The sequence below is a fragment of the Arthroderma uncinatum genome (genome assembly GCF_011692745.1).
Source record: "Arthroderma uncinatum strain CBS 119779 chromosome Unknown scaffold1, whole genome shotgun sequence".
NCBI classification, from domain to species: domain Eukaryota; kingdom Fungi; phylum Ascomycota; class Eurotiomycetes; order Onygenales; family Arthrodermataceae; genus Arthroderma; species Arthroderma uncinatum.
In genome coordinates this window covers 1,337,914-1,365,054 of record NW_022983863.1, presented here as the reverse complement: position 1 = coordinate 1,365,054, position 27,141 = coordinate 1,337,914, and the positions used below count along the sequence as shown (strand labels likewise).

General features: G+C 46.5%; 6 protein-coding genes across 6 annotated transcripts; 4 read left to right on the top strand and 2 right to left on the bottom strand.

The window, feature by feature from the left end:
* Window positions 1–204: 204 nt before the first annotated feature.
* Window positions 205–5,105, top strand: GIQ15_00415 (kelch-domain-containing protein; the record flags this gene model as incomplete). Its single annotated transcript, XM_033547832.1, has 5 exons — window positions 205–573; window positions 699–1,095; window positions 1,167–1,449; window positions 1,514–2,095; window positions 2,300–5,105. The coding sequence occupies 5 exons, from the start codon at window positions 205–207 to the stop codon at window positions 5,103–5,105; spliced, it is 4,437 nt and encodes a 1,478-aa protein (XP_033408783.1).
* Window positions 5,106–7,440: 2,335 nt separating this feature from the next.
* Window positions 7,441–8,678, top strand: GIQ15_00414 (CK1/CK1/CK1-D protein kinase; the record flags this gene model as incomplete). Its single annotated transcript, XM_033547831.1, has 3 exons — window positions 7,441–7,452; window positions 7,514–7,586; window positions 7,648–8,678. The coding sequence occupies 3 exons, from the start codon at window positions 7,441–7,443 to the stop codon at window positions 8,676–8,678; spliced, it is 1,116 nt and encodes a 371-aa protein (XP_033408782.1).
* Window positions 8,679–12,239: 3,561 nt separating this feature from the next.
* GIQ15_00413 (uncharacterized protein) lies at window positions 12,240–13,429 on the top strand (the record flags this gene model as incomplete). The annotated part of the gene is made up of 3 exons (XM_033547830.1): window positions 12,240–12,350; window positions 12,470–12,804; window positions 12,877–13,429. The coding sequence occupies 3 exons, from the start codon at window positions 12,240–12,242 to the stop codon at window positions 13,427–13,429; spliced, it is 999 nt and encodes a 332-aa protein (XP_033408781.1).
* An 805-nt stretch (window positions 13,430–14,234) lies between these two features.
* On the bottom strand, window positions 14,235–15,095 carry GIQ15_00412 (phosducin family protein; the record flags this gene model as incomplete). The annotated part of the gene is made up of 3 exons (XM_033547829.1): window positions 14,235–14,712; window positions 14,778–14,960; window positions 15,043–15,095. The coding sequence occupies 3 exons, from the start codon at window positions 15,093–15,095 to the stop codon at window positions 14,235–14,237; spliced, it is 714 nt and encodes a 237-aa protein (XP_033408780.1).
* Window positions 15,096–16,185: 1,090 nt separating this feature from the next.
* GIQ15_00411 (coatomer subunit gamma) lies at window positions 16,186–19,067 on the top strand (the record flags this gene model as incomplete). Its single annotated transcript, XM_033547828.1, has 5 exons — window positions 16,186–16,425; window positions 16,498–17,461; window positions 17,530–17,874; window positions 17,941–18,765; window positions 18,835–19,067. 5 exons carry the CDS (start codon window positions 16,186–16,188, stop codon window positions 19,065–19,067), a joined length of 2,607 nt encoding a protein of 868 aa, XP_033408779.1.
* A 1,343-nt stretch (window positions 19,068–20,410) lies between these two features.
* Window positions 20,411–20,806, bottom strand: GIQ15_00410 (F-box domain-containing protein; the record flags this gene model as incomplete). The annotated part of the gene is made up of 1 exon (XM_033547827.1): window positions 20,411–20,806. The coding sequence occupies one exon, from the start codon at window positions 20,804–20,806 to the stop codon at window positions 20,411–20,413; it is 396 nt and encodes a 131-aa protein (XP_033408778.1).
* Window positions 20,807–27,141: the final 6,335 nt, after the last annotated feature.

Genomic DNA, 27,141 nt, shown 5'->3' with positions numbered 1-27,141 from the left:
TGATTCGACCAACCGACAACCTCCTACTCGCCAGGAGAACAAAAAGAACTAACGTATTACGGCCGCTTTCCATTGTTGCTTGGATGTCTAGACTTTGCTTTCTCTATATTTGACGAAACTTCCTTCGTTCTCGAGCCCGTCTTTTTGTGACAACCTTTTTGTTCTACTGGACCGGTTGCCTTTTGGTATATTCAATCGTTGAAGATGTCCTTCCTTTTCAAATCCAAAAAGAGCCAGCAGCAAAACCAAAACCAAAGCCAAAACCAACCTCATAATCAGAATCAGAATCAGAATCACATCCAGCCTCCGCCACAATCCCAGCCTCCGCCTCCGCCTCCTGCAGCGGCAACCAGGAATATCCATACATCTGAAAGCGCTGCTTCCATTCCGCCATCGAACGCAGTTAATACACTTAATGGCATTAGAGAGAAGGAACGGGATGGCGAGCCAACACAACCCTTTGGGGGACCTAATGGCAGCACCAACGCTGCACCTAATCAAGTAAATCCTTCGCCGACGAGCCCGATTCAATCGAATAATGCACGCAGAGATCGAGCGGACTCGGAGCCACAGGTTCGTTGACACCCTATTTCTACCTTTTCATTACACGAACCCAAGGGCAATCGTGATGCAATGGGAGTTCCCGACTACTGGAATGTGTTGCAAGTAGAAGGAGACTGATTTATTCGTATTTATAGGCACCACGAAGCCAGCCTGTTAACGGCACGCAACCGCCTTCGGGCCCTAATCACACCCTCTACCCTTGGTCGCAACGCCGCATGAACTTCCCTTCACCACAACTCACACCCTTCCCACGATATGGTGCTGCTATCAATGCCATTGCATCCACAGAGGGCGATATATATTTGATGGGCGGCCTGGTCGATGGCTCTACCGTGAAAGGTGATTTATGGATGATTGAAAACAACGGCAACAATTCGACATGTTTCCCAATATCCCCAGTCACCGAAGGGCCAGGTCCAAGAGTTGGCCATGCCAGTTTGCTTGTTGGGAACGCTTTAATTGTTTATGGAGGTGATACGAAGATTCATGATAATGATACCCTTGATGACACGTTGTACTTCCTCAACACCTGTGAGTATAACTGTTCCGTTCTGCTTTCTGCACCCTCCAGCATTACAGTCGCTGATAACTCGTGCCATTAGCTTCCCGACAATGGTCCTGCGCCGCCTCCCCAGGGCCTCGACCCCCTGGAAGATACGGACATTCGTTGAACCTGCTTGGATCAAAGATTTATGTCTTTGGTGGTCAAGTGGAAGGGTTTTTCTTTAATGATTTGCTCGCGTTCGATCTCAATGCGATGAACAACCCAGGGAATAAATGGGAATTCCTTCTTAGAAATAGCCACGATGATGGACCCCCTGTTGGACAAGTGCCTCCAGCCCGAACTAACCACACAATGGTTACGTTTAATGACAAACTTTACCTGTAGGTTCACTATCACCCCTTATATATCGAATTCCTGCAATGCTAACTTGGGGGAAAAATATAGCTTCGGAGGTACGAACGGAGTCCAGTGGTTCCACGACGTTTGGTCCTATGATCCGAGAACCAACAGTTGGACGCAGATTGATTACGTCGGTTTTACTCCGACCCCAAGAGAGGGCCACGCGGCTACTTTGGTTGGCGACGTCATGTATGTCTTTGGCGGCCGAACAGAAGAAGGCGTTGACCTTGGGGACTTGATTGCATTTCGCATTTCAATCCGACGATGGTACTCCTTCCACAACATGGGCCCTGCACCATCACCACGCTCAGGGCACAGCATGACGACTCTTGGTAAAAACATTATAGTTCTCGCTGGAGAGCCGAGCTCAGCCCCCCGAGACCCAATGGAACTTGGACTTGTTTACGTTTTGGACACTAATAAAATTCGATACCCTAATGACCAACCTACGTCTCCAACTGGGGAACGACCTCCTCGAAGAATTGGACCAAATGAGAGACCGGGCGGCCAATCCGGGCGTACCTCTCGTGAGGCCCAGCATGTCATTCCTGACCCACAGCGCCGCGGACCACCTGGCCCTGCTCGAGACCCTGTCGGAAGCCCATCGCCTGGTCCAGGTGGCTCCAGGTTACCAAGGGCATCAATTGCTCAAACCCCTGCAGGACCACCTCCATCCGGGCAAGCTCCACATCCAAGGGCAAATGCTGTTCCGCCTCAACAAGCTAAAAAGCAGCAGCAGCAGCAACAACAGCAACAGCAGCAGCAGCAGCAACAGCCACAGCAATCCGGAAAGCCTGACAGGAGCGTTTCTTCCTCATCCGATAACAATAGGCCAACCGATAAAGAACGACAAAATCACACCGGCAGAGATGCATCAGCTCATGGCAGCAATAGAGCACCTCGTGAATCCAGCCCAATGACCGCTGCTCGCCAACAACACTCGTCCTCACGACTTTCGGCACGCGCCATGGAAGCGGGCGAAGCTGCTCCAATGGTAACGCCCGCACGACAACGGTCACTCAGACAGCAAAGGCAGCAAAACTCAGTCGACAGCGTGGATGACTCGATACTTGGTTCTGAATCACGAAGCTATAGAAATTCCAGGAACCTTGCAGATGAGCCACGTTCGCCGCGTCTTACGGCCCACCAGGAAGCCTTGATAAAAGAACTGGAGACCGTAAAAACGAAAAATGCATGGTATGTGTCTGAACTTGCGTTGGCTCGTAAGGCAGGCTACACCCCAACGTCCAACACCGGTAGCTTTGACGAGCGGTCAGTGGACTCTTTCAATGAAGGTGATCGTCCTCTAGTTGAAATGTTGCTTGCCATGAAGGCGGAGCTCGCTAAGATGCAAGCCAACGTTGATCGTCAAGCGGGCATTGCATCAAAGCGAGTTGCGGAAGTTGAGCACCAGCGAGATATTGCTTTGAACGAAGCTGCGTATGCTCGTGCGAGATTCGCTGCACATGGCGGCGGCGGTAGCCAAGGTGGGACTCCAATGTCAGAGATTAGCGGCCGTGAACTTGATGACAATAACTCTCAACGTGCCACTGAAATCAGTCGTCGTCTAGCCCTCTCCCTTACTGTCCAGAATGAATTGAAGGCAAAGGCCGAATCCTTAACGCTGGAGCTTCAAGAAGAGAGACGAGCGAAGGAACTGGCTGAAGAACTCCATGAGATGACGAATAAGAGGCTGACCGAGTTGGAACTCCAAAGCAACCCCCTCGAACTGGAGAGTATGCGGGTAGAACTACACCAGCTACAATCCTCGCACCGAGAGGAGACTGCTGCACGTTCTGAGGCTGAGGCGTCTCTTAAGATGCTTCAAGTTGATTATGCAGAGTTGGCTGATAAGCATGAAGATGCTACTAGTCGTATAGAAAACCATGGATTGAATGTCTCTTCTCTCCGAGACGCTGTGCAAGCCTCCGTTGCCAAAGCTGATCTTATGGAACGAAAACTCGAAGAGGAGCGCCAGCATCGTGAAACTTTTGAGAGGAAATTGCTACAGCTGAGAGCAGAGCACGAGGAACGAACTGCAGAGCTAGATAATACCGCAAGACGTCTCAAGGAAATGGAGGAGCTAGCCGATTCTCACGCTAGGGAGGCTGAAAGCCATAAGATTGCGCTCTTGTCTGGATTCGATCGTGTGACTTCACGCGATGCCGAGAGAAGTAACTCCCTGACAGACCAGCGAGTCAATGTTCTTCAATCCCAAGTTGAACGGGCCAACGAGCTGGTCAAGACAAGTCAACAAGCCGCCGATTCCGCAGCCGAAAAGCTACGTCGTGCCGAGGAGCGGATTGCTGGACTAGAAGCCTACCAGGAACAGAGCAGCAGGGAAGGACTACAACTTCGAAGACAGTTGCAGGCAGCCCTAAAGGAAAGCCAAACGCTCAACTCCGAGAATAGAGAGATGAAGGCTCAACTTGAGAACCAACAACGTGATACCAACGCGCTGGCTATCCAGCATGGAGCCCTTAAGGATCTTCTCGGCGAGCGTGGTGTGAACATGTCTGATAGCCGACGCTCCCCTCTTTTGGATTCACCAGGGTCACGATATGGCACTCCCGAACAAAACCGACTACGCGAGCTTGAACAGCAACTACAGTCGAGTTTGAAGGCGCACGAGGAGACCAAGTCTAGTTTTGAATTCCGAGAACAAGAAGTTGGCCGCGCCTATAATGAGAAGCTAGAGCAGCTCGAGAACGATTACCAGTCTGCAGTCCATTACGTCAAGGGAACAGAGAAGATGCTGAAACGCATGAAAGACGAGCTGTCCAAATATAAATCTCAAACGGCTAAACTACAGGCTGAGCTAGATGAGGTGTCCAGCAACGCCAACGACATGTCGCGAGAGGCACCGGCAGAGTGGACGGCGGAACGCGACACATTACACCAGTCCATCTCAGAACTACAGTCATCTACTGCCGCATCTATTTCGTCATTGGAGAACAAACTCCTGACCGTCCAAGGCGAACTCTCTTCTGTCCAAAAGAGATACGACGAATCACGCTCTGACCATGAAGCGCTACAGGCAGAACTCTCAAGCACCACGGAGAGGAGCTACCGTGACCTCGAACAGCTCAAGAAGGAAAACGCCCTCCTTGAGGCCCGAGCCATGGACGCAGAGAAGAAGGTCTCCATGCTTCTCGACCAGGTTGAATCCTCCGTCACCAACTACCGTCGACAATCCCAACAAGTCCCCGGCGGAATGCATTCCAACGGCATCGACCTCAGCCGTACACATAGCAATGCATCCAGTGCGGCAGCTAATTCCACCGCCAACCACGCCAACCGGCCGCGAGGAGATAGCAACGTCTCGCAGGACGATACGCTGTTGAATCATCGCGGCTCCATGGCCTTGGATTCCCTTGCAAACGAACTCGATGCTCTACGTAGCCACTGGGAGACTACGAACCGCAGCTATAGATCAAGCACGCAGTTCGACTTTGACCAGACGCCTACCAAGGAGACATATGGTGAAGGACTGAGTGATAGTCTCGCGAACTGGCGCCGTCGTCTAGATGAGGAAGAAGCTCGTGCCGATGATCCAGTTTCAGGTCAACAAACGTCGACCATGCCTTCGTCTAGCACTGCTCAGCCTGTCGCGGCGGCGGCTGGAAATATGATATAAAGCGGTACCTTATTCCGTATATCAAATTTCTATTCCCATATTTCTTGTACCAATATAACCTTTGACCTGCGTCTCTAGCTGTTATTTGTCACATATCCCTTCCAACCCGTTTTCTCTTCTTTCCTGCCTTTTTGTTTTCTTTCTTATCTATCTCTATGTATTCCCACCAATCTCGTTTTATGGTTTCATTTATTGCGTTCCCTTGTTGTTCCCTCCCCCCCTGTCCTTCTTCATTCCATTCGCGGGCTCGGCTGGATTCGACGTGGCTCAATGTATCAAATCAACGTATTTTATCTTTGTCCTTGCAACTTTTTTCTCCCCCCTTTTGTTCTTTTTTGATCCTTTTTCTTTTCTTTTTCTTTCCTGTTCGTTTTGCTTCTTACACCGCTGTCATTTCACATAATGCTCTTCACGCCTCTGTCCTGTTCTATCATGCTGTTTGTTTGTTTTTGATTCCTTTCGGTGGACTGGGTTTTTTTTTCCTTGTTTATGATATGAACGTTGCCATAATATCTCTCTCCCTGGATAGGCGGGCAGGATGTAAGCGGCAAAGGTGAAATGGCAGTCCCTTTTGTTTCCCTTGTTTTTTTTTTTCTTTTATATATCAATCTTACCTGATGCTGTCTAATCTTATTACTTCTTTGACTCCTTGCTAAAACTTACAAAAAAAAAAGTAATACCTTTCTCCTACTGATTACTGTCTTTATTCCTTGTCTTTGCCTTTGTGCTGTCTCTTGCGATGTTTTCAGATCTCCCTGCTCTTTTTCTTTTTCCCTTTTAAACAGCGTTTTACAATGGGACGTCCCATCCGGGTATATACACGTTTAAACAAAGTAGCCTTATCTTCTCTATCATCGTTTCATCGTTTGGACAGTTGGGTGTAGCCAAGCAACGGACATGCAGGAATCCATCCTGTCACCTGTACCCCCGAGCCATAATCCCGGAACTTGGCAGCTGCAGAGAACTCGTACCTGTCGAATCCCTATCGCGACTTCGATTAATCTACCCTCATCTACGGAGCTCGCGTTAATATAAGTAAGTTTGCCGGCAGTATATAACTATATTACTAGCCGTCCAATGGCCTGATCAGATCAGACGATGGCGAGAAAATGGACGGCGATTGCCAGGGGGGGCCAACGGAGACAGTGATCCCGCATGAACTCCGCTCCAGCTTCGGCTTGACAGTGACATGTTATTTTTAGACCTGACAGGGAACATTTGAAGAATTGATCTGTACAGAGTGCTTCTCTGATGATGGAAGGGTAAGCAGGTATCGTCCATGGAGGTCTAGAAGTGGATGTATAGGCATTGGACGCGGAGTAACTGCAGGAAGGAAAAACCATGTTCCCGCAGCATCCTACTGGCAGCATCTTACTGGCGCAGAACCGTCGGAAGCAGCCGCTGAGGGGTTGGAGAAAAGGGGTTGGTATATCGAGGATGAGACATGGGCGATCAGGCTGGCCGGGGCTGACTATAGATAGTAACGTGGAAGGCAAACGGAGTGTGATGCAAGATCTACGAGAGGCTTGTTGCCACAGTGTGATCTCTATCAGAACAGCAGGTATAGCGATAGAAGAGAGAGGCAAAGAGCAGCAAGCAAAGAGTAGAGAGTAGAGAGTAAACGGAGTGAAAGAAGAAGTGTGATGCTGGTCAGGAGGGAAGTTCATGCCCAACCACGTGACTGCTCACCCAAGGGCGTTTCTTCCTGCCTGGCCTCACCGACTTCCACCTTCGCCGCCATCGCCGACTTCCTCCTCTCTCCTCCTCTTCTTCTCTTCTTCTCTTCTTCTTCTTCCTCTTCTCCTCCTCGTTACCTCACCATCAACACCCTCTATCTGCTGGTTCATCCCTCTAAGAGGGAGCAATTCTCACCTCCCGCAGGTCTTCTTCTCCCGAGCCAGGTAAGGCCTCGATCTTGGCACCTCTGGATGATGTTGTGCTGCTCCTTAGCCGCCGCCCCAAGCCAGCCTCATCACTCCAACTTCAACCACCTCACCACTCCCACCCACTTCACCTCAGCTGGCCTCGCCTGCAGACTTCAAGTGGCCTCTTCTTCCCTCGCCTCTTCTTCTTCTTCTCTCTTCCTCATCTTCCTCGTCTGCATTCTCCATCATTTACGACTGCATATCTTCGGCTGTGGCTGTGGTGGAAAATCCTTTACTGATCTGGCTTTTCTAGTTAAATCTCGGCCCGTTGCACCAGCTGGACCATCTCCCACTATCTGACCTGCAGATAGAACATATTACACCACCGTAACGTTTTCACCTGTCGAACTGTGCTCACACAATTCGACCTTCTCAGCAGCTGAGTATTTACCACTTCAGACACCTTCACAATGACTACCATGGTCAGTACACAACGTCAGCATAAACACATGTGTGAGGAGCGTTGTGCTGACCCTATTATAGGATCTCCGTGTTGGCAACAAGTACCGTATTGGCCGAAAGATCGGAAGCGGCAGTTTCGGTGATATCTACCTTGGTATGTCCCTTCCACTGCTACCCAAGTAACATCGTAGGCTAACCACGGGTTGTCTTCTCAGGAACCAACATCATTTCTGGCGAGGAAATTGCCATCAAGCTAGAGTCTGTCAAGGCCAAGCACCCCCAACTCGAATATGAAGCCCGTGTCTACAAGTCTCTTGCCGGTGGTGTTGGCATCCCCTTCGTCCGTTGGTTCGGAACCGAGTGTGACTACAATGCCATGGTTATCGATCTCCTCGGACCCAGCTTAGAGGACTTGTTCAACTTCTGCAACCGCAAGTTCTCTTTGAAGACTGTTCTCTTGCTCGCCGACCAGCTTATCTCTCGTATCGAATACATCCACGCAAAGTCGTTCATCCACCGTGATATCAAGCCAGACAACTTCCTCATGGGCATCGGAAAGCGTGGCAACCAGGTCAACGTTATCGATTTCGGTCTTGCCAAGAAATACCGTGACCCAAAGACTCACTTCCACATCCCATACCGTGAGAACAAGAACTTGACTGGTACTGCCCGTTATGCCAGTATCAACACTCATCTGGGTGTAGAGCAATCCCGCCGTGATGACATGGAATCCCTTGGATACGTCATGCTCTACTTCTGCCGTGGATCTTTGCCCTGGCAGGGACTCAAGGCTGCTACCAAGAAGCAGAAATACGACCGTATCATGGAGAAGAAGATGACCACCCCCACTGAGGTCCTCTGCCGTGGATTCCCCAACGAATTTGCTGTTTACCTGAACTACACCCGTTCGCTCCGCTTCGACGACAAGCCTGACTACTCCTACCTCCGCAAGATCTTCCGTGATCTCTTTGTCCGCGAGTCCTTCCAGTACGACTACGTCTTCGACTGGACTGTCTACAAGTACCAGAAGAACGCCCAGGCTATTGCTCAGGCCACTGGCAATGCTGGCAACGCCCAGGACGAGGATGAACGCCCACGCCGCCTTGCAAACGTTGGAGTCACTCCTGGCAACCCAGCCGTTCAGACCAAGCCCACGGCCATGGCACCTCGCCGCAAAGTGATGGAACGCGGAGCTTTCGACACCCCAGACACGAATCGTGCAATTGGCGGAAGCGATAGGATGTGAGTATCTGCAACTGTTGGTTCCGAGTAAGGAACACTCCCCTCTTCCTGTGTGCTCGTGCTTTGAAGTGGTCCTTATATGACGCTGGCTGGCCATGTGGGGAGGGACAAAACCTTTCTTTTTCCATCGAAAATCTGACTAATGTTATAGTTTTCGGCGTTAGGCTTCGTTCCGCTTCTAAAGGTGGTGCTAATGTGGTCCCTGGTTACAACACGGCGGCTCCTTATCACCGTTCATCGAAGCGGGATGATGGTAACAGTGGTGTTAAATGGTAGTCATCCGACAAACACACGGTTTAATGATTAGAGTTGATTCTGGGGCGTGAGAACGTTCCACTGACCCCACGTCTCTCTTATCTCTTTTTCATATATGAACTTTGGGCAAAGATCATTTCTACCCCGAAGTCCATCCTGTCTGTTCTGCAAATCATCTCCTCGCTGTGACTGTTTACGCTCCACCACCGGTTTTATCTCCCATCTGCTTCTTGGACTGCATCTCAACCCACCCTTCGACCAACGGAAACATTACCTCCAACTTTTTCTTACACTATTCTTTCGTGGAACAATATTTCCCTGGGGTTTCGAGATGCATCAAGTAGTCGTCCATCTTTTTTTTTTGTCGAGCAGCAGTATCATCATCATCGAGGGGTTTCCAGACAGACATTCATTTGGCAGGATATCGTTTTAACAGTTTCATTGGGCATGGCTGTTGACGATCTTGTCTTCCCATAATGACTAAGGAAAGAGTCACTTGAGGCGGAACCGGCATTTCATATTTCAACATCGTCAACACATGCAAGGCAGCGTCAACCATCGACATCAGCGTCGTCAGACTGCTATATTGTGTTGTTATCCGGCTTCATTCGTCCTCGATCATCCTGGCATTTCTTCCTTTTCCCCTTTTTATCACCATTCCCTCTCCCCATGCTTTACATTTTACACTAAATTGAATGTCCCTTTCTCTATTTTTGCCCTCATGTTCTGTTGTTATTTTTGTTTTGTTGTGTTTTATTTCATTTCATTTCTCACGAAGACGCAAGGACATCTGGGCAGCGAAGAACACTGCATACTGTCGTTGAGAGGAATCAGGTATGGTGGTTGGATCGAGAATCAACAACGCACCGACGCTCTCCTTACCATCACGTTCGACATCGTTATTTAAGCATCATACAACGGCCAGCCTTTACCATCTTCCCCGGTATTGGCTTATGTTGTGTATCAGCAATCCTCGAACTCAACTCTACCTTCTCTTCTCTCAACAAGTGGTATATGGCGACGGAATCTGGCTAGGGTCGCTTCCGGGGTGGTTTAGTTATGTTGTTGCCTTGCGTTCTTATCTCGTACCCCCTTTTTCTTTTTCATTATCTGCACATGCACGTACCCTTCCCCAGCATCCATCTTTTGAAACCGCGGAGATAAGTTGAGATCGTTTCACATCAATCGGTTAGGGTAAGAGTGAGTCGTGGCGGGAGACGGTAGCATTGGCTGAGAGTGGCAAGGAGAGGACGCGTGAGGATGAAATATTTATTTGACCGGGGACGAGGAGAAGACGACAACCTACCGATTGGAGACGATTTTTTAACTTTCTTTCCTTGTTTTTTTCTCTCTTTTTTTGCTTCTGTCTCTTTCACCTTTATTTTTCTTCCCTCCCCATTAATATTTCCATAATAACTGCTCAATCCCCAATACAAACGAACGCTATCAAACCAACATGCATGAAATAGTTACACAATCACAGAGCTTATCCTCCCCTGATGTGGTTCGTGGCCAAAAAGTGTAAACAACCGAGGCTCTCTTAGCGCTCTTAGCACCTGTTTAGCAGCAAAGACAAGATCGCAGCGAGAGACGATCGTGAAACAATAGAGAGTTACAGCGAGTAGCGAGCGGACACCCGTCTCGAAAGGAGCAATGTAATCCGTGGATGTGCGGCCGGTCGGTGCTTGCTGGCCCCATAACCATAACCATAACCGTAAAAGGCCCTCCTCGCCACGACAAACACTCACGGACAAGAACTATTATACCTATTCAGTTCTAGAACGCAGCCTCGACAGGTTGAGAAAAGCAAGCAAGCGAGCGAAGTCGACACCCCTGATCATACTAGTCGCCTATCCGTCCATCTTATCTGCCCGTCAGTCGCTCTCCTGCGTCTCGGTTTCGTCGAAGCGAAAATAGGCTTTCGCGGAGACTGATCCCTAGTATGCGAATGTGTGCGATGTGATGTGCCTTTGCTCGATTTGATTTACCCGATGTGCACGAGCGGAAGAATACGAGCTTTTAGAGCCCCAGAGCAGAGGGCTAGAAGGCCGTCACCGTCTCGTCCTGCTGCTCCTGCTCGCGTACTATGTATATCTTCCTCCTGTGGCCCTGTATATAGATAGCCAGCTTCCCGACAGAGTATGGGCAGATGGATCACCTTGGAGAAGTATAAACCGTATATCCTGGGTGGTTTGCTCGCCGAACGGGGTATCCGCAGGTGCGTGACAAAAGCAAATAATACGGACAAGAGAGGAAAAGGAAAAAAAAATAAAAAAATAAAATAAAAAACAAGAGAACCGACAGAGTAGCATTTCTGCACAGGAAATTGAGCAGGACAGAAGCAGGAGGGAGCCGGAATGGCGTTTCTGTCATCGTGTCGAAACGGGCGCCCTTGGCGATGCAAGGATATGTGGCGGCTGCAGCGATGGAGTGCGCTGCAGGCCAGCCCATGGATGGTGGAATGGCCGTTAAATCCGTCGCATGCTCCCTCGTCCGCAGTCCTTCTGGATGCATTTCCGCGAGCAGGGGGGGGGGACTGACGGCCCATCGTTCGTTCAATTCGTTTGTTTGTTCATCCGACGTTCCCTCGACCTGCAGCGTAGCTCGTAGCTCGTAATCCGTACGCAGCTCGCCGTTAGCAAGGACGGGAGGATGGAGGAACGGGGCGACGGGGGCCCGTTGGCTGGTAGCTGGTGTGGGCTGGTGGTCTCTGGAGGGCCGCTGAGGGTCGCTGAGGCCGGCCTGGGAAAAGCTGCCAGGATAGGGTAGTGAAATTGAAGACCAGACAAGACTGCCGGCATGAAGGTTGACTCTATCGGGGACTATCTCGCACTAGCTACGGATTGTCGTCACCATAAGCGGCAAAGGTGGCTTGTTCGGACACGAGATTCATCTTTCTCCTGGCCCTGCCCAACGCTCGTACGAACGAACGGCGAGGGAGGGAGAAAGCCAGAAGCCAGAAAAAAGCAAAGAGGCGAGAAGAGAAGCAAAGAGATAGACAGACAGACGGACAGAGAAGAAGGAAAAAGAAAAGAGAACAGGTCGATATCAAAAACCAAACGATCGTCCCATCATCCTTGACGCTCTTGGAATCCTTGAAATTCCCCCGTTGTATTTGTTCCCCACACCCTTTTTAATCCACCTCCGGCCGAGCCTTTGCATATCAGAAAGATCCAGATGTATTAAATACTCGATCGTTCGCCGGGCTGCCTCTTCTTCGTCTTTGTCTGCTCTTCTTTTGCCGTCTTTCTCTTCGTTGCTCCCCTATTAACATAGCTCGCTCGTCGTCTGCCAGTTCAACTTATCAACCATGGAGTACCCGTACTTTTCGTCTGCTCCCCAGCAAGCGTATCCATATTATAGCCAGCAAGCACCTCAGGATGCCTCGCCAGACCAGTTTCGAGCCATGGTGCCAGGGCCTGTATGAGTCCATTCCTTATTCTTCTTCTTCTCTTCTTCTTGCTTTTTCTTATCATTATCGTTCGGTGTCGTTATTGTGCGACCTGTATCATCCGCAGACTGACATAGATGCATATTCAGGAGCAGCAGCAGTTTGACCCGGCATTCCAGCAATTTGAGCCATATCAATTCAGCCATGCTCCTCCTCCCCATGGCCCAGTCAACAATGTACCGTCGGCTCACTATCCAAGGCAATCCATCGAGCCGGTGACTTCCGGACAAGTATCGATATCTCCCCCTCATGCAGCCGAGATCAAACATGATACCTCCATCGACTCGAATGCCTTCTCGCATAGTATGAACATCGATAACGGCGAAGATGGCCACCTCGAACAGGACCCTCGTAGCAGCAGTGAGGAAAAGGACTCCAACATGACCCCTGCACAGAGCCGTAGAAAGGCCCAGAATCGAGCTGCGTACGTTCGACCCTTCTAAGCATCGTTTCATGAAGAAAAACGCGCAATTACTCACATTGTCTGTCCATCTAGCCAACGAGCGTTCCGTGAACGCAAGGAGAGACGAGTTCGCGACCTCGAACAAGAATTGACAGAATACAAGCAAAACTTCTCCAGCTTGCTCGAAGACAACGAAGTTCTAAAGCGCCAGATGGCAAAGGTAGCCACGGAAAACGAGATCCTTCGCGCAACTTCAAAGGCTGCACACTGTCACGGCTCTCCAGCTCGCGAACCAGAACCCACAACTACCGGTCCGCTAATATACTCTCCCAAGGACTATAGCAGTACCGCCAGCACCACCAGCGGCGGCAGCGGTTTGTCAACAGAGAAAGAGAAGCATCAAAAGCCCATCCACGCGGTCAAGGTGTGTGAAGTTACCGGTGAGAAGCTGCTGGATGCATCGGCCACCTGGGATCTGATAGTCAGCCATCTATCGGATTCGGGCGTCAAGCTGGACGTACAAGATATATATGATCGGTTAAAGGGACACGCACAGTGCGATGGCACAGGTCCTGTCATTGGCGAGTCACAGGTTATCAAGGCAATACAGGAAAGCATTGCGGCTGGCAGTGACGAGTTGATTTAGATCTATGAAGTTGAGCGTCTTCTTTTCTTCCTCTTCTTCTTCTTATGCTTTGTTTATTGGTTGGTTGGATTTATGGGTGTTGCGGGACATGGACATAACATAACATAACTTCTTAGATATCCCTTTTTTATCTTCCTTTTCCTTTGTCCACTTCCTTGCACTTGACTTCATGGCAGGTAAAATATGTCTCTCTCCATTATGTATGTATTGATTTTCTTTCCTTATATTCCAAATCCTCTAGGCCTACTTGTTCATCTGTTTTCTCCTTTCTCCGTTCTCCGTTCTCCTAGAACTATGTTATGATCGCCTCCGAGTTACGCATTGCGCTGGAGAATAATTTTTCCCCAATTCCCCTCAAGCTACTCCGCATCACCCCTGAATATCTACCCTGCAGCTCTCGCAGGATGTCACCATTGCATCCGCGCAACCCCCCAGCCACGATGTCGACATCTTAAAGTCTTGGTATAATTCGTTGGGTTAAACGGTCAATTTCCAGCAGTTGAAACAAGGATGAGACGAACTGCAGACTTCCATGTGACGCGATCGGGTGTACGCTATGACTGTCAATGACAAGGAACAGTATGTACAATAGCGTGGTCATTCTCCCACCAACCCATGCCTGCACACTACCTACATGGCATGCATGATCGATTCCCTTTAACCATAAATCATCGATTCCAGGGACCATACCCTGTCTGTTCCCCAGGATATTACCTAACCAAAATCGTATATTACACATACACAAGAGGTAAGAGTAAGAGGAAGGCAAAAAGTTGAGAAAACAAAAAAGAAGCCTTTTCTAAGCTCAATCCCAGTCGTCGTAATCTTCATCATTCTCTGCCGGCTTCGGCGTACTAGACGGCTTCTTTAGCCGGCTATCATGCTCATCCAGCGCGCCCATGTCAACAAGCATCTTCTCCACATCCTCAGCCCTGGTCCGTGCCCCGTTCAGTTCCCTCAGGGTGATGATCTGTTTTTTAATATCGCCGTCCTTGTAGGCTAGTATCGTTGGTGTGTTCTTTTCAGGATACCCCTCAATACACAGGTCAGCGCGTATCTCGCAGAATTTTATATCGCCGTACTTGGCAGCCAGCTGACGCCATATGTCGGTGAGTATGCGGGATTCTATGTTGTTTCCTAGCGAGGAGGTAAGGTGCACTATCACGTAGTATTTGGACGATGCCTCGGTGACATCCCGAGAGTAATCTGGTTTTTGGAGGGGGTAGACTTGGTTGTGGATGCTGGTCTGTTGTATTCGCGAGAGTTCTTCGAAGCGCTTCTGTCTAGCATGAATGTCAGTCGCCTGCCTTTGAAATCTAACAGAGAAAAGAGGTCGTCCTGGTAGTACCGGTATTTTTCTAGGAATTCTTCGTCTTCTTCATCTTCAAGGGCATCTAGTTCATCCAACGTCTTATCTTCTAGTCGGTTCTCATGCTCTAACTGGCGAGCTTTTTCAATCGCTTCTTGTATAATCGGTGTAGGGGATGGAGGCTTTTCGGGTATAACTCCATGTTTCCGGAGGATATCGTTCCTGGATCGCCGTTAGCACTCGTCATAATTTCTAGATGCGGTGCGGGACAAAATAGGATCGTTCTATAGAAGATCAAGCGTACCATTCTGTGTCTGCGTTTGGGTCATCAACGGGTACATTCACAGGCATGTCCATTTTGAAGTATAGCAAGTGAATAAACCGCTTCTCAAAGTCGTCCCGTCTCTATCCCCTTTCAATCGAATTTGTTGCTGCTTATCGAAAGTCGAGATAGTGAGGTCATCAGAATGCTGGTGCCTCTAAATATTACCTAAGACGGACTGTTTGTCTTGTTTGACTCGGTTACCCCCCCATATATACAAAACGTCCTTTACCCTATAAATATATAGATAGATAGCCCAGCAAGCCACAGTAGAGCCATTGAGGAGATATCTTGGGATAATATCAAAGGAGAGAAGCGTAGCAGCCATTGAATTGACGTGAATTAATCATCGTCACGGCTAGGTATCTTTAATTTGCCTTCCTTTTTGCAAGTACACGACTGTTTATGTGATAGAGTATGTAGTAGTTATTGTGCCCTGGCACACAGGAGGTGCCCCGATGCCCTGATGCACCTTTAACTACCGTTCACTGTAGATGCACCTAAAAGTTCCCTATATCAAAGGGAGATAGATATCAAGATGCTCTCGCCTCCTTTATCGAGTCGCGCATCACGTGGAAGAAAGTATCCACGGGACTACGATATATTTGACAACAGAGGAATAGATTTCACCCTATTACATAAGCCAAGTAAATGATGCCAAGAGGATTACGGTTGAGATAACAGTCACTTTAATGTGGTCACGCATTAAAAGCTGAGTCAGCGAGTGAACATCAACGCGGCAATCGATCAAGAAGGGAAATTGTTAGTGCTGTGGACACCTTGGTCTTGAGTATATCGTCCGCCCACGAAGACGCTCGTCGACCGTTCACTCGACTTCCACGCCCTCTGCGATCGATAGACTGGCAATATGAGCTACATAAAGAAGGACGAGGACGCAGACCAGACGATGATGAAGTTGGATAGGACGTCGGTTTTTCAGGATGGTGCGTCAGTCTGGTTTACCATATTACCCTTTTGGGGGTGGTATAAACCCCCCGTCCATGTCATTTGGCGATGGGCCTGCTAATTCCTCTTCTTACCTGCGCCTAAATAGCCCGGTTATTCAATTCATCCCCGATATCACCGCGAAGATGCCGGACGCTGTTAACGAAGCTCGCTGTTTTAATGTTCACCGGTGAGAGATTCCCCACAGATGAAGCTACTACGCTCTTCTTCGGGATCTCGAAGCTCTTTCAGAATAAGGACCCTTCCCTGCGACAGATGGTATACCTTATCTTGAAGGAGCTCTCCAATACCGCCCAAGATGTCATCATGTCTACATCTATAATTATGAAGGACACGTCCGTTGGCAGCGATGTCCTCTACCGAGCAAACGCCATCAGAGCCCTGTGCCGCATAATAGACGTATGTAGTTCGCAGATCTGACTCTATTTCATTCTCCGACTAATATGCTTATTTTCTTTGTGTTTATCTTAGGCCACGACAGTCCAAGGTATCGAACGACTGATTAAAACTGCCATTGTGGACAAAACACCCTCGGTTTCCTCCGCCGCTTTGGTATCTGCATATCACCTTCTCCCAATCGCGAAGGATATTGTTCGGAGATGGCAGAGCGAAACCCAGGAAGCTGCTTCGTCCGGGAAACAATCTGGTGGTCTCCTTGGCTTCACTTCCTCGGGACAGCGCCATTCCATGTCACAAACCAATTACATGACCCAATATCATGCAATTGGCCTTCTTTGCCAGATTCGAGCCCATGACCGGATGGCAATGGTGAAGATGGTTCAGCAATACGGCGCCGGTGCCGTCAAGAGCCCCCCTGCAATCGTTCTCCTGGTGAGGCTTGCGGCAAAATTGGCCGATGAGGACATTAGTCTACGGAAACCTATGATGCAGATGCTCGAAAGCTGGCTGAGAGGAAAGCATGAAATGGTTATATTCGAAGCAGCCAAGGCGATTAGTGAGATGAAAGATGTCACTGATGCTGAAGCCGCTCAAGCCATCAACGTCTTACAATTGTACTTGTCCTCTCCACGGACTACCAGCAAATTCGCCGCCATCCGACTACTACATACCTTTGCATCATTCAAGCCACATGTTGTCAACTCTTGCAACCAAGATATCGAGGCCTTGATCTCCAACTCTAATAGGTCCATTGCTACATTCGCCATCACCACCCTCCTTAAGACCGGAAATGAAGCCAGTGTTGATCGCCTCATGAGCCAAATCTCTGGTTTTATGTCAGATATTACAGATGAATTCAAGATTACAATTGTGGAAGCAATCCGGACACTGTGCCTCAAGTTCCCAAGCAAACAGGCTGGTATGCTTTCATTTATCAGTGGAATCCTCAGGGATGAAGGTGGTTACGAATTTAAGAGAAGTGTCGTTGAGAGCATGTTTGATCTCATCAAATTTGTTCCAGGGAGTAAAGAAGAGGGTAAGCATACAATTGCCTTGTGTTGCCAACGTATTTTTCTGCAATCATTTCGCTAACGGCGCATACAGCCCTTTCCCACCTCTGCGAATTTATTGAAGACTGTGAATTTACCAAGTTGGCAGTCAGGATACTGCATCATCTTGGTGTAGAAGGCCCAAAGACCACTAACCCTACCAAATATATCCGTTATATTTACAACCGGGTTGTTCTTGAGAATTCAACCGTGAGAGCAGCTGCAGTCACCGCCTTGGCCAAGTTTGGCGTCGGTCAGAAAGACCCAGAGTTACGACGAAGCGTTGTCGTGCTCCTCAAACGATGCCTCGATGATACCGATGATGAAGTTCGCGATCGTGCCGCCCTTAACCTCAGGTTAATTGATGATAGTGAAATCGCAGAACGATTCATCGCCAATGGTATGGCATACTCGTCATGGTCCCCCTTTGCTATCTTATTGTGTAATACTAATTTAATCTCAATAGACTCAATGTACTCCCTATCCACATTCGAACACCAGCTTGTTATGTACGTTACTGCAACGGACAAACAAACCTTCGCGACCGCATTTGATATGTCCAAGATTCCAGTCGTCTCGCAAGAGCAAGCCCTGGCCGAAGAGAGAACCAAGAAACTTACATCTGCCACACCTACCCTCAAAGCTCCTACTGCTGGTCCTTCAAAAGCGAAACAAAATGGGGCCGTCGATGGTGCAGCCGCAGCCCAAGCAACAACTCAGAAATTTGCCGAGGAGCTTTCACAAATACCCGAACTCAAAGAATATGGAACCCTCCTCAAATCGTCTTCGCCTGTTGAGCTTACCGAGCGTGAGACCGAATATGTTGTTACCGCTATAAAACATATCTTTAAGGATCATATCGTTGTACAGTATGATATTAAAAACACACTCCCAGATACTGTGCTTGAGGATGTATCTGTCGTAGCGACCCCCTCAGAGGATGACGAGTCACTGGAAGAGGATTTCATCGTCCCTGCCCCGAAACTGGTACCAAACGAGCCTGGATTGGTGTACGTTGCATTCAAGAAAGCTGGCGGCGAACACAACTACCCTGTCACATCATTCACAAATATTTTGAAATTTACCAGCAAGGAGGTCGACCCGACAACTGGTGAACCTGAAGAGACCGGCTATGATGACGAATACCAAGTGGAGGACCTTGAGCTCACCGGTAGCGATTATGTTGTCCCTGCCTTTGCGGGTAACTTCGACCATCTTTGGGAACAGACTGGCGCCAACGGTGAGGAGGCTAGTGAGACCCTACAGCTATCTAATATGAAGGGCATATCAGGTAAGATATTCTTTTTAAATTTTTACAATCCACTTCTATCTACAATTGCTAACCGGTATAAACCTATAGATGCTACTGAGCAACTCATTGCTACTCTCTCCTTGCAGCCTTTGGAAGGTACCGATGTCGTCCTTAACAATTCCACACATTCACTCAAGCTATACGGCAAGACCGTGTCCGGAGGCAGAGTCACAGGTCTTGTACGGTTGGCATATTCAGCAAAATCTGGCGTCACTACCAAGATAACCATCCGGGCAGAAGAAGAGGGTGTCGCTGCCACGCTTATAACATCTGTGGCGTGAGCTACCAGGAAATGAACCTGACAGCCTCTTTTTCCATGTTCTTGTCTCATTCACGTTGGTGCTTAGATGGGTAATGACCTGTTTGGAATCTCCTTTCTCTTCCTCTTCTGTTTGTCAAAAAGATGACCTGAGCGGTTTTCGATTCTTGTCGCTTATAATATAACCAACCATCACCTCGTCATCAATAACGTTCTCCTTTTTCAATTCAACGAATATAATTTTCCAAAGAAGTTCTGGGTTTCAGTTATCAAAAGTCCCTCCGCAGGGCGCCATTGTTGACTTCCTGTAGCCATGGTGGTGTATTGCATGGTTCATCATCCTATCTAGTGGGCGGGAGATTTTGTCCTCAACTCAAGCACCATTTCAGAAGCATTGGTCGCCAGGCGATCGTTCTTGTGCCACTAGAAATAGTATACACCAGTTTGGATTCCGCCACTCTCAAGTTTATCCTTATCATAGTATCCCGAGTTCAAGGCATTTTCCATCAGAACCTTATCCATCTCGAGTTCAAACCACTCAGGGACGTAATCTATAGTAGATGCAGGGATCCCTAATAGCCGAACGCGCTGGAACGTAATAGAAAATACCATCTGTAGATCCTTTACCAACTGTACACGTAGTTTGTGCTCGAGCGGCAAGGGACTTATTTCTAGGATTTCCAAGGTCGCTGGCGTGAGAGACATTGAAATAACCCTCTTATAGAAAACTGGATCACAGCCACAGCCTCGTAGGCTTAGAAACTTGAGCCTTTCCATCTGCGAACATAGCGGGGAGAGGAATGCTATGTCGTCAGTTTGGCGTTCACTTATTATTCTAACGCGCTGCAGCCTATGGGAAGCGCCTCCGGTAATGAGTGTTTGTACTATATTGTTGTAGGAATAATGGGCGGATTCTATCATTGTCACAGCGGTGACGGTTTCTGGCCAAATGAAATATGCGAGGATAATGGAGTGATGCACCTTCCATAGCTGCAGCCGTTTCAATTTCGGCGGCCACTGGTACACGGGAGCCTTTCGGTCCTGGCCATCGTTTCTTTGTGGTAAACCCTCGGTAGAAATTTCTGGCGGGAATCGCAGGGTTTCCAAATTCTGAAGGTTGCGTACAGCATGTGGTATACTCAGAAAAGGAATCACCGTCATTAGAACGGATAAATCAACTATCCTCAGGTTTAAGCATTTGCTCATGGGAGTTAAACTAATGGTCCTACTTCGATTATAAGTAGTTGCATTTTTAGAATGGTTTGTGAATAAGAAATATCTCATAACCCCAAAGTATGAGATCGATTGCTCAACAATGGGTAAAAACTGCTGAGCTTCCGGAACGGTACAATTCTTTGGGTGAACTCACGAAAATGTAGACGCGGGTGCAACGAAGACCTCAAGCTCCTCCTTACATGCTCGCAATAGCCTTGCGGTGACACTCTTGCTGCCACTATGTGCAAGGGCCCCTAGATCGAGATGTTTGACAAAGTTCCCCAGAGGCTCCTGTATATGTCTGGCTTTGCCACGGACATCTAATGTTCCAGCAAAGGAGTCGTAGTTTCTCGCAGAGATGACTGGCTTTGAGTAGAGGAACGGAATGGCGGCGGCATACCATTGCTGGCAGACCAAGCAGCAGGAAAAGAGCGTAGATTGCCAGTTTTCGTTCACCGTATCCTCGTCAGTTGCGTAAGAAAGGATGGTGACGACGAGTTCTGTAGGGAGAAACGCCCCTCTGGCCCGGAGATCCTGGGCCACCATTGTGGGTAGACTTCCACAGGTATGGCCGGGCACAAACCGTGGGTTTACTCCTTGCTTCCTCCCATCGGTGGAGTTTAGACCCTTGTATATTTTTTTTATATAGGTTCGGGCATAGTTAAGGCCGCGAGGAGAGGTTTGCCTCACGTGATTGTATAACTATATCCCGATCCCCGATGTACAAACACCTTGATGGTTACTGTAGAGTACAATATCGAACTAACTGCTTGGTGATATTGCCTTTTTGACCTAATAGTGTCTACCATAAGATTCGCTCTTCCTTTAAGTAGGCCTCAGGTACGTTCATTTCTATCGTTTTTTGGCTTACATTTGGGCTGAAAATCGATCGTCAGTGAGAGTTTCAGGGCCTGCCGAGGTTAAGATCACGGGGTATTTTAGACCTCCAGTTCTCGGTGACATCTACATTTCAAGGTTGCACTTTGATAGCTATGTTGCGGCTGTATACCGGTGGTTGAGGGAGTTGTACATATATGTGCAATCCGTTTTCCTAGGCTTACGATGCAGCTGAGACGCATTCCTTTCCCGGTTGGGATTTCTGGGCTCCCGAAGCCGCAGACTGTCACTCGTTCAGCAGCAACACCATGCTACCGACGGGGGTTCAAAACGTCGACCATAGTTCCTTCAGCGGTTCCTAATTTTGCTTTTGCTTTTGAGTGAGACCTGCTCCCTTATTCATTATGCTCCTCGTGAAATCCAAACCCTAATATAAGCTGTTAGCATAGATGGCGTCCTACTCCGAGCCTCCAGGCCCCTCCCGGGTGCTTCACAATCGCTATCTCTGCTACAAAAACAACGGATTCCTTTTATCCTGCTTACCAACGGCGGCGGCATGTCCGAAAATGAAAGAATAGCTCAGTTGAGTGATAGCTTAGGCGTACCGCTTGACCCTGAATTGATCATTCAAAGCCACACACCCTACACAGAACTTGTCGGAGGTAAAGAGGATCAGGAGCCATTAGAAAATAAGACTGTCTTGGTGGTCGGTGGATCGGGCGACAAATGCCGGGAAGTTGCGAGACAGTATGACTAGTCCGTTGCCCATCTCGCGGTGTTACCTTTTTGCTAATTACATGGGCAGATATGGATTTAAATCTGTGTTGACTCCTGGTGACATTTTCATGGCCCACCCATCCATTTGGCCCTTTTCCAAAACCTTTACGAACTATTATGAAGGAATTACACAACCCCTTGCTAGGTCTATAGATCCAGTAGACCCTTCTCAAGGCCTCAAAGTTGATGCAATCTTGGTATTCAATGATCCGAGAGACTGGGCCCTTGATATCCAGATTATTATTGACCTTCTACTCTCACGAGATGGTATCGTTGGGACGCTCTCTAATAAAAATGACAGAGACAATCTTCCGAATAGGGGCTACCAACAGGACGGTCAACCAGTACTCTACTTCTCTAATCCAGATCTCCTCTGGGCGGCCGGCTATCACCAACCTCGGCTTGGACAAGGAGGATTTTGCGCGGCCCTTGAAGGTGTTTGGGCCGCGATGACAGGAGGTTCAGCGTCGGGTGTGGAGTTACTGAAGACCGTGATTGGGAAACCGCACCAGCTAACTTACGATTTTGCCGAGAAGAGACTGGTGCAGCTAAGGAGGAAGAATTTCCAGGCTGATAACCTCGCTTCTCTTAAGACGGTTTATATGATTGGCGACAATCCCGAATCCGATATCAGAGGTGCTGGTTCGTATAGCAGTGCTGTTGGTATAAATTGGGTCCCGGTGCTTGTGAAGAGTGGGGTTTATAGTGGTGGAACACCTACATATACCCCGAAAGTTATAGTAGATGGAGTTGAGCAAGCTGTCAATTGGTCTTTAGACCAATCGGGCTGGGACCAAAGTCTACCAGCTAAGTAAGGCCATGGGAGTCATGGATTTCGCCTTTTTTTTGATTTGTATACTAAAGTCTAGAATGCAGGAAGACCAAGATACCCAATAATACATATAACGTATTAAACTTTCGATAATTATATACTCCGCAGCTCATGTCAAACTAATCACTAGATCTCAGATTCTCCAGCTCGCATTTGGAATTCTTTTTCCAGCCAGCCTATCTATGTACCAATTCCCTTGCTCTTCAGCTATTATACCTTTCACCACTGCTTCCTTTTTTTGATTTGAGGCAGATATAAAGCCACTGCAGGGGTCACAGTCTCCTAGTGATCTAGCCAACTGCCTGGCAAGATTATGTATCTCAATATGAGATGAGCGATGGAGATCTTTGCTGAATGAACGTCGCTTTACATATCTGACATCTCCTGGAAGCTGATTGGCCATGACTAATTTCTGGATTTTGCAGATTATATCTGAGCCCCGTGATATTTATCTAATTACTAAGCGGATTATTTCCTAACGTAATCCACATGCGAGCCGGCCACCTAAGCGAGCCGGCCACCAAATTGATTATATATAGATTAGTCAACTTTTTATATGATAATTAATACTAAAAAAAAAGTATTAAATTAAAAATTAAATAATACTAGGATTAGAATATCTTATTCTTCTATATCTAAGAATATTATAATTACTATATTGTGGTTAAGCTTGTAATTATAGTTATAAGGCTAGTGGTTTAGCTTTAGTAGGCTAATTAATTATATATTTAGTAGATAAATTAGAGGGGGTAATAAGGCTTTAAGCTTCTTCTTTTATAATACCCTCTAGTTATTGAATTCTATAATTAGATCTTATATATTTTTACTTCTCTTTTTTATTTATAGTAAATATATCCTAATATTGCTTCTTTATTATTATTATAGTAACTATCCTATACTTATAGGCCTTAATAATTTAATTAAAGCCTTCCTTAAATTGCTTAGAGGGTTCTATATAGTCTTATCTAAAAAGGTTCTTAACCTTATTTATTTATCTATATAACTAGTAAGGGTTACTAGGTATTTATAGACTCTAAGATAATTAAGAGTTACTTAATTAGCTTCCTAGAGGGATAGGTATATAAAGTTGAATATTAAGCTTTTAGACTACTTTATCTAGATTAAATAGACTAATTCTAGTTATAGTAAAGCTATTTTAAATATTCTTAGGCTTAAAAGCCTCTATCCTTACTATAGAATATATATTTAAAAAATTAAGCTTCTTAATAGTATTGAATCTAAGTTATATTTATTATTTAACTAAACCTCTATATGCTCGCTTTATGTCACAAGCTGACGGCGCTCCTTGATTACCTAAAGGTAATCAGAGGTTCACACCTGCCGTAAGACAGAAGGTACGAAGGTCTTAGAGAAAGCTTGGGTTAGAAGTGAGTCATTATAGGAGACAGCTTAGTACTAGGGCGAGATAGAATACTATAGTAAGACTATCCCTTAGTTCTAAGTGTGGCTTTAGTCAGTGCCTGGGTCGGATAAAGGCTAAAGGTCCTTATGAGTAGTAAAGACAAAGTTGACCTGCGTTAATAGGCAAAGGGGTATTTAGTGAATATAGTATAAGACAACTAGAATGGTGCTTTGTATTAAGCAGTATAGTAAAACTGTAGCTGATTTGATCGCGAGTATAAGACTCTTGATCCTAAGGTAATAAGTATCTTTATATACATGGTATATATCTAGTAATAGGTATGATAGTTCTCCACCAAGGGGTTCCTATCACTCCTATTGGTTATTGTGATAGTATTAATAAGAAGCTGCCAAGCCCATCCTATTGGTCCTATCGCTATTGGTCACGTGACTGGTGCCCTCAAGGTCTGGCTCATGATCCTCCCATCCAATGAGTGTATATCCTGGGGCTGCGCCGCAGGTGGTCTGTAACATCATCCCCTCCTTTCTCAACAAGTCATCCCAACGCGCATATATAAACCTGGTTGGTTTCCCTCTCCCTGGTTCATTATTGTGTTTTTCTTGAGTATGCCTCGCCATGGCTCGTTCTAAGGGTGTTGCTGATGTTCCAAAGTCTTCCAAAGATTCTTCCTCCATCCATGCTTATGTGCTAAAAGAAAATGTTGCGAAAACTGGTGTCGCGATGCCTTCCTATTGTGTTCATTGTTTAGAGAATGGCAACCTCTGTGTCATGTCATCTCATTCCACAAAGTGTTTGAAGTGTATCCGTGCGGGTTGTCCTTATGTTCATAATTGTGTACCTTCTTCATCTGACTGGGCCAAAGTTTGGTGTGAAAAGGAAAAGTTGGAGTTAAAAGAGTGTGAGGCTTGCGAGGAATCTCAGCAAATTCACAAAGCCTTTCAAAAAGCATTAAATGATTCTGATGCCTGTCTCAATCGTCTTGCTTGTCAGTGCGAGTTCCTTCAGAATCATATCAGCAAGTTTGTTGAATCGTCTGTCAAGACCGTGGAGGAGTTAGAAAAGCTAGAGGAAGAGGAGAGTCATCTGGCCAAGCTCCAAGAGCATGACTTCTAACGGCTCCTGAGTGAACTAAGTTCTTCATCCAACCTTACTTCATTCCTAGATCCTGCTCCACTGGTCTCTTTTCCTAACGCTGAGTCCACTAGTGAAACTCCTTTACTAGGCGCGGTGAATCCTTTAGGTATCTAGCTGGCTTATAAGTGTTTTCTAAGAAGTCGTATCCTTTCTATTTAATCAAGTAGTGAGTTTGTCTACTAATCACTTTCTTGTCTAGGATCTTTTCAACTTTATATTCTTTTTCTTGATTTTCTGGTTGTATTTCTGGTTCGTATGGTTTGGCGTTCTAGGGTGCTTTTTTAATTAGTGAGACGTGAAATGTTGGGTGTATTTGCATATGTTCTGGGAGTTGGAGTTTGTAATTAAGTTGTCCAATTTTTTCCAAAATCTTGAATGGTTCTAGTTTCTTGTGATCTAATTTGTTGCTTAGTCTTAATGTCTTGATATTTTATCGAAGTAGGAATACTTTTTCCCCCTTCTTAAAGTCTGGCGCTTCTATATGCCGTTAGTTGTAGTAGTGTTTCATTCTGTAGTTCAAGAATTCAAGATCTAACTATAGGTGTCTATAGAGTTCGCGCATTTGTTCTGCTGAAACCTCTGCTTCTAAGGTGTGTGTTTTGCCTTCTCTTAGTATTTTTATTATTTCTGTTTCTCTTCTATAGTTTGTAAAGAAAGGTGTTATGCTTGTTAAGGCGTTCTTTGCTCTATTATAGGCGAGCTATACTATTGGTAGTAGTGAAACCCAATTATCCTGTTTATAGTTGATATAGCATCTTAGGTACTGTTCCACTATTTGGTTCATCCTTTTGCTTTATCTGTTTGTTTATAGGTGATATGCCGTTGAGGCTTTCTATTTAATCTCTATTCTTTTAGTGAGTGTTATCCAGAATTTACATATGAATCTTGTGTCTCTATCTGATATAATTTCATTTAGTAATCCTTTGTTTGCAAAGACATGTCGTAATAGGATATATGCTGTCTCCAGTGATGTGGTCTTTTTGATAAATGGTATAAAATAAGTATACTTTATTAGTCTATCTATGACTATAAGTATTGAATTATATTGAATGCCCGTTTGTGGCTCTATTGACTTCAGTAGCTTGACTATAAAGTCCATAGCTATTGACTTCTATGCTGTTTCCTTGTATGGTATAGGCTGTAGGAGTCTATATGGCATATGTTATTCTGATTTGTTTTATTGGCAAACTTTATACTCCTGGATATATCATCTAATCTCTCTCTATATGCCTGGCCAATAATAGTTCTGCGTTATTTGATCTATGGTTTTCTTAATTCCGAAATGTCCTGCAACCTTTGCATTGTGGTTGTCTCTTAGTATTTGTGGTTGTACTTCTCTGGGTATATATATCAATCCTTGATATAGAAGTATTCCGTTTTCTTTTTTGTATTTTTTGTTGTTGTCCTTGATTTGTTTGAATAAGGGATCTTTTATTATTGCTTTTCGTATTTCGTTTATTAGAGTGTCTTCCTCGGTCGTGACTGTTTGAGTAGCTCTCAATACTTACTAATCTAAGATTATACCCTTAGTATCTGGATCTAGATGCAATATTGCTCTAGATTCTCTTTTCTTTGTTATTAAATCTGGTCTTCTACTCAACGCGTCCGCGAAGGTGTTCTCTATTCCTTTATAATATTATATTTTGAAGTTATAGTAGGCTAGTACCTCAGTATACTATCTTAACTGTTAATGAGTGAGTTCCTTGGTCGTCATAAAGTATATCAGATTCTGGTAGTCGCTGATAACTGTGGTCAGATGCCTTGCTCCTTGGAGCTCTTGCTTCCATCTCTTAAATGCTGCAACAATTGCTAGTAATTCTTTGTCATAAATATTATAATTCTGTTCTGTAGGGGTTATGGTTCTTGCATAGTATGTAACCAATCTTAGTTTTCCTATGTTGTCTTTTTGTTGTAACC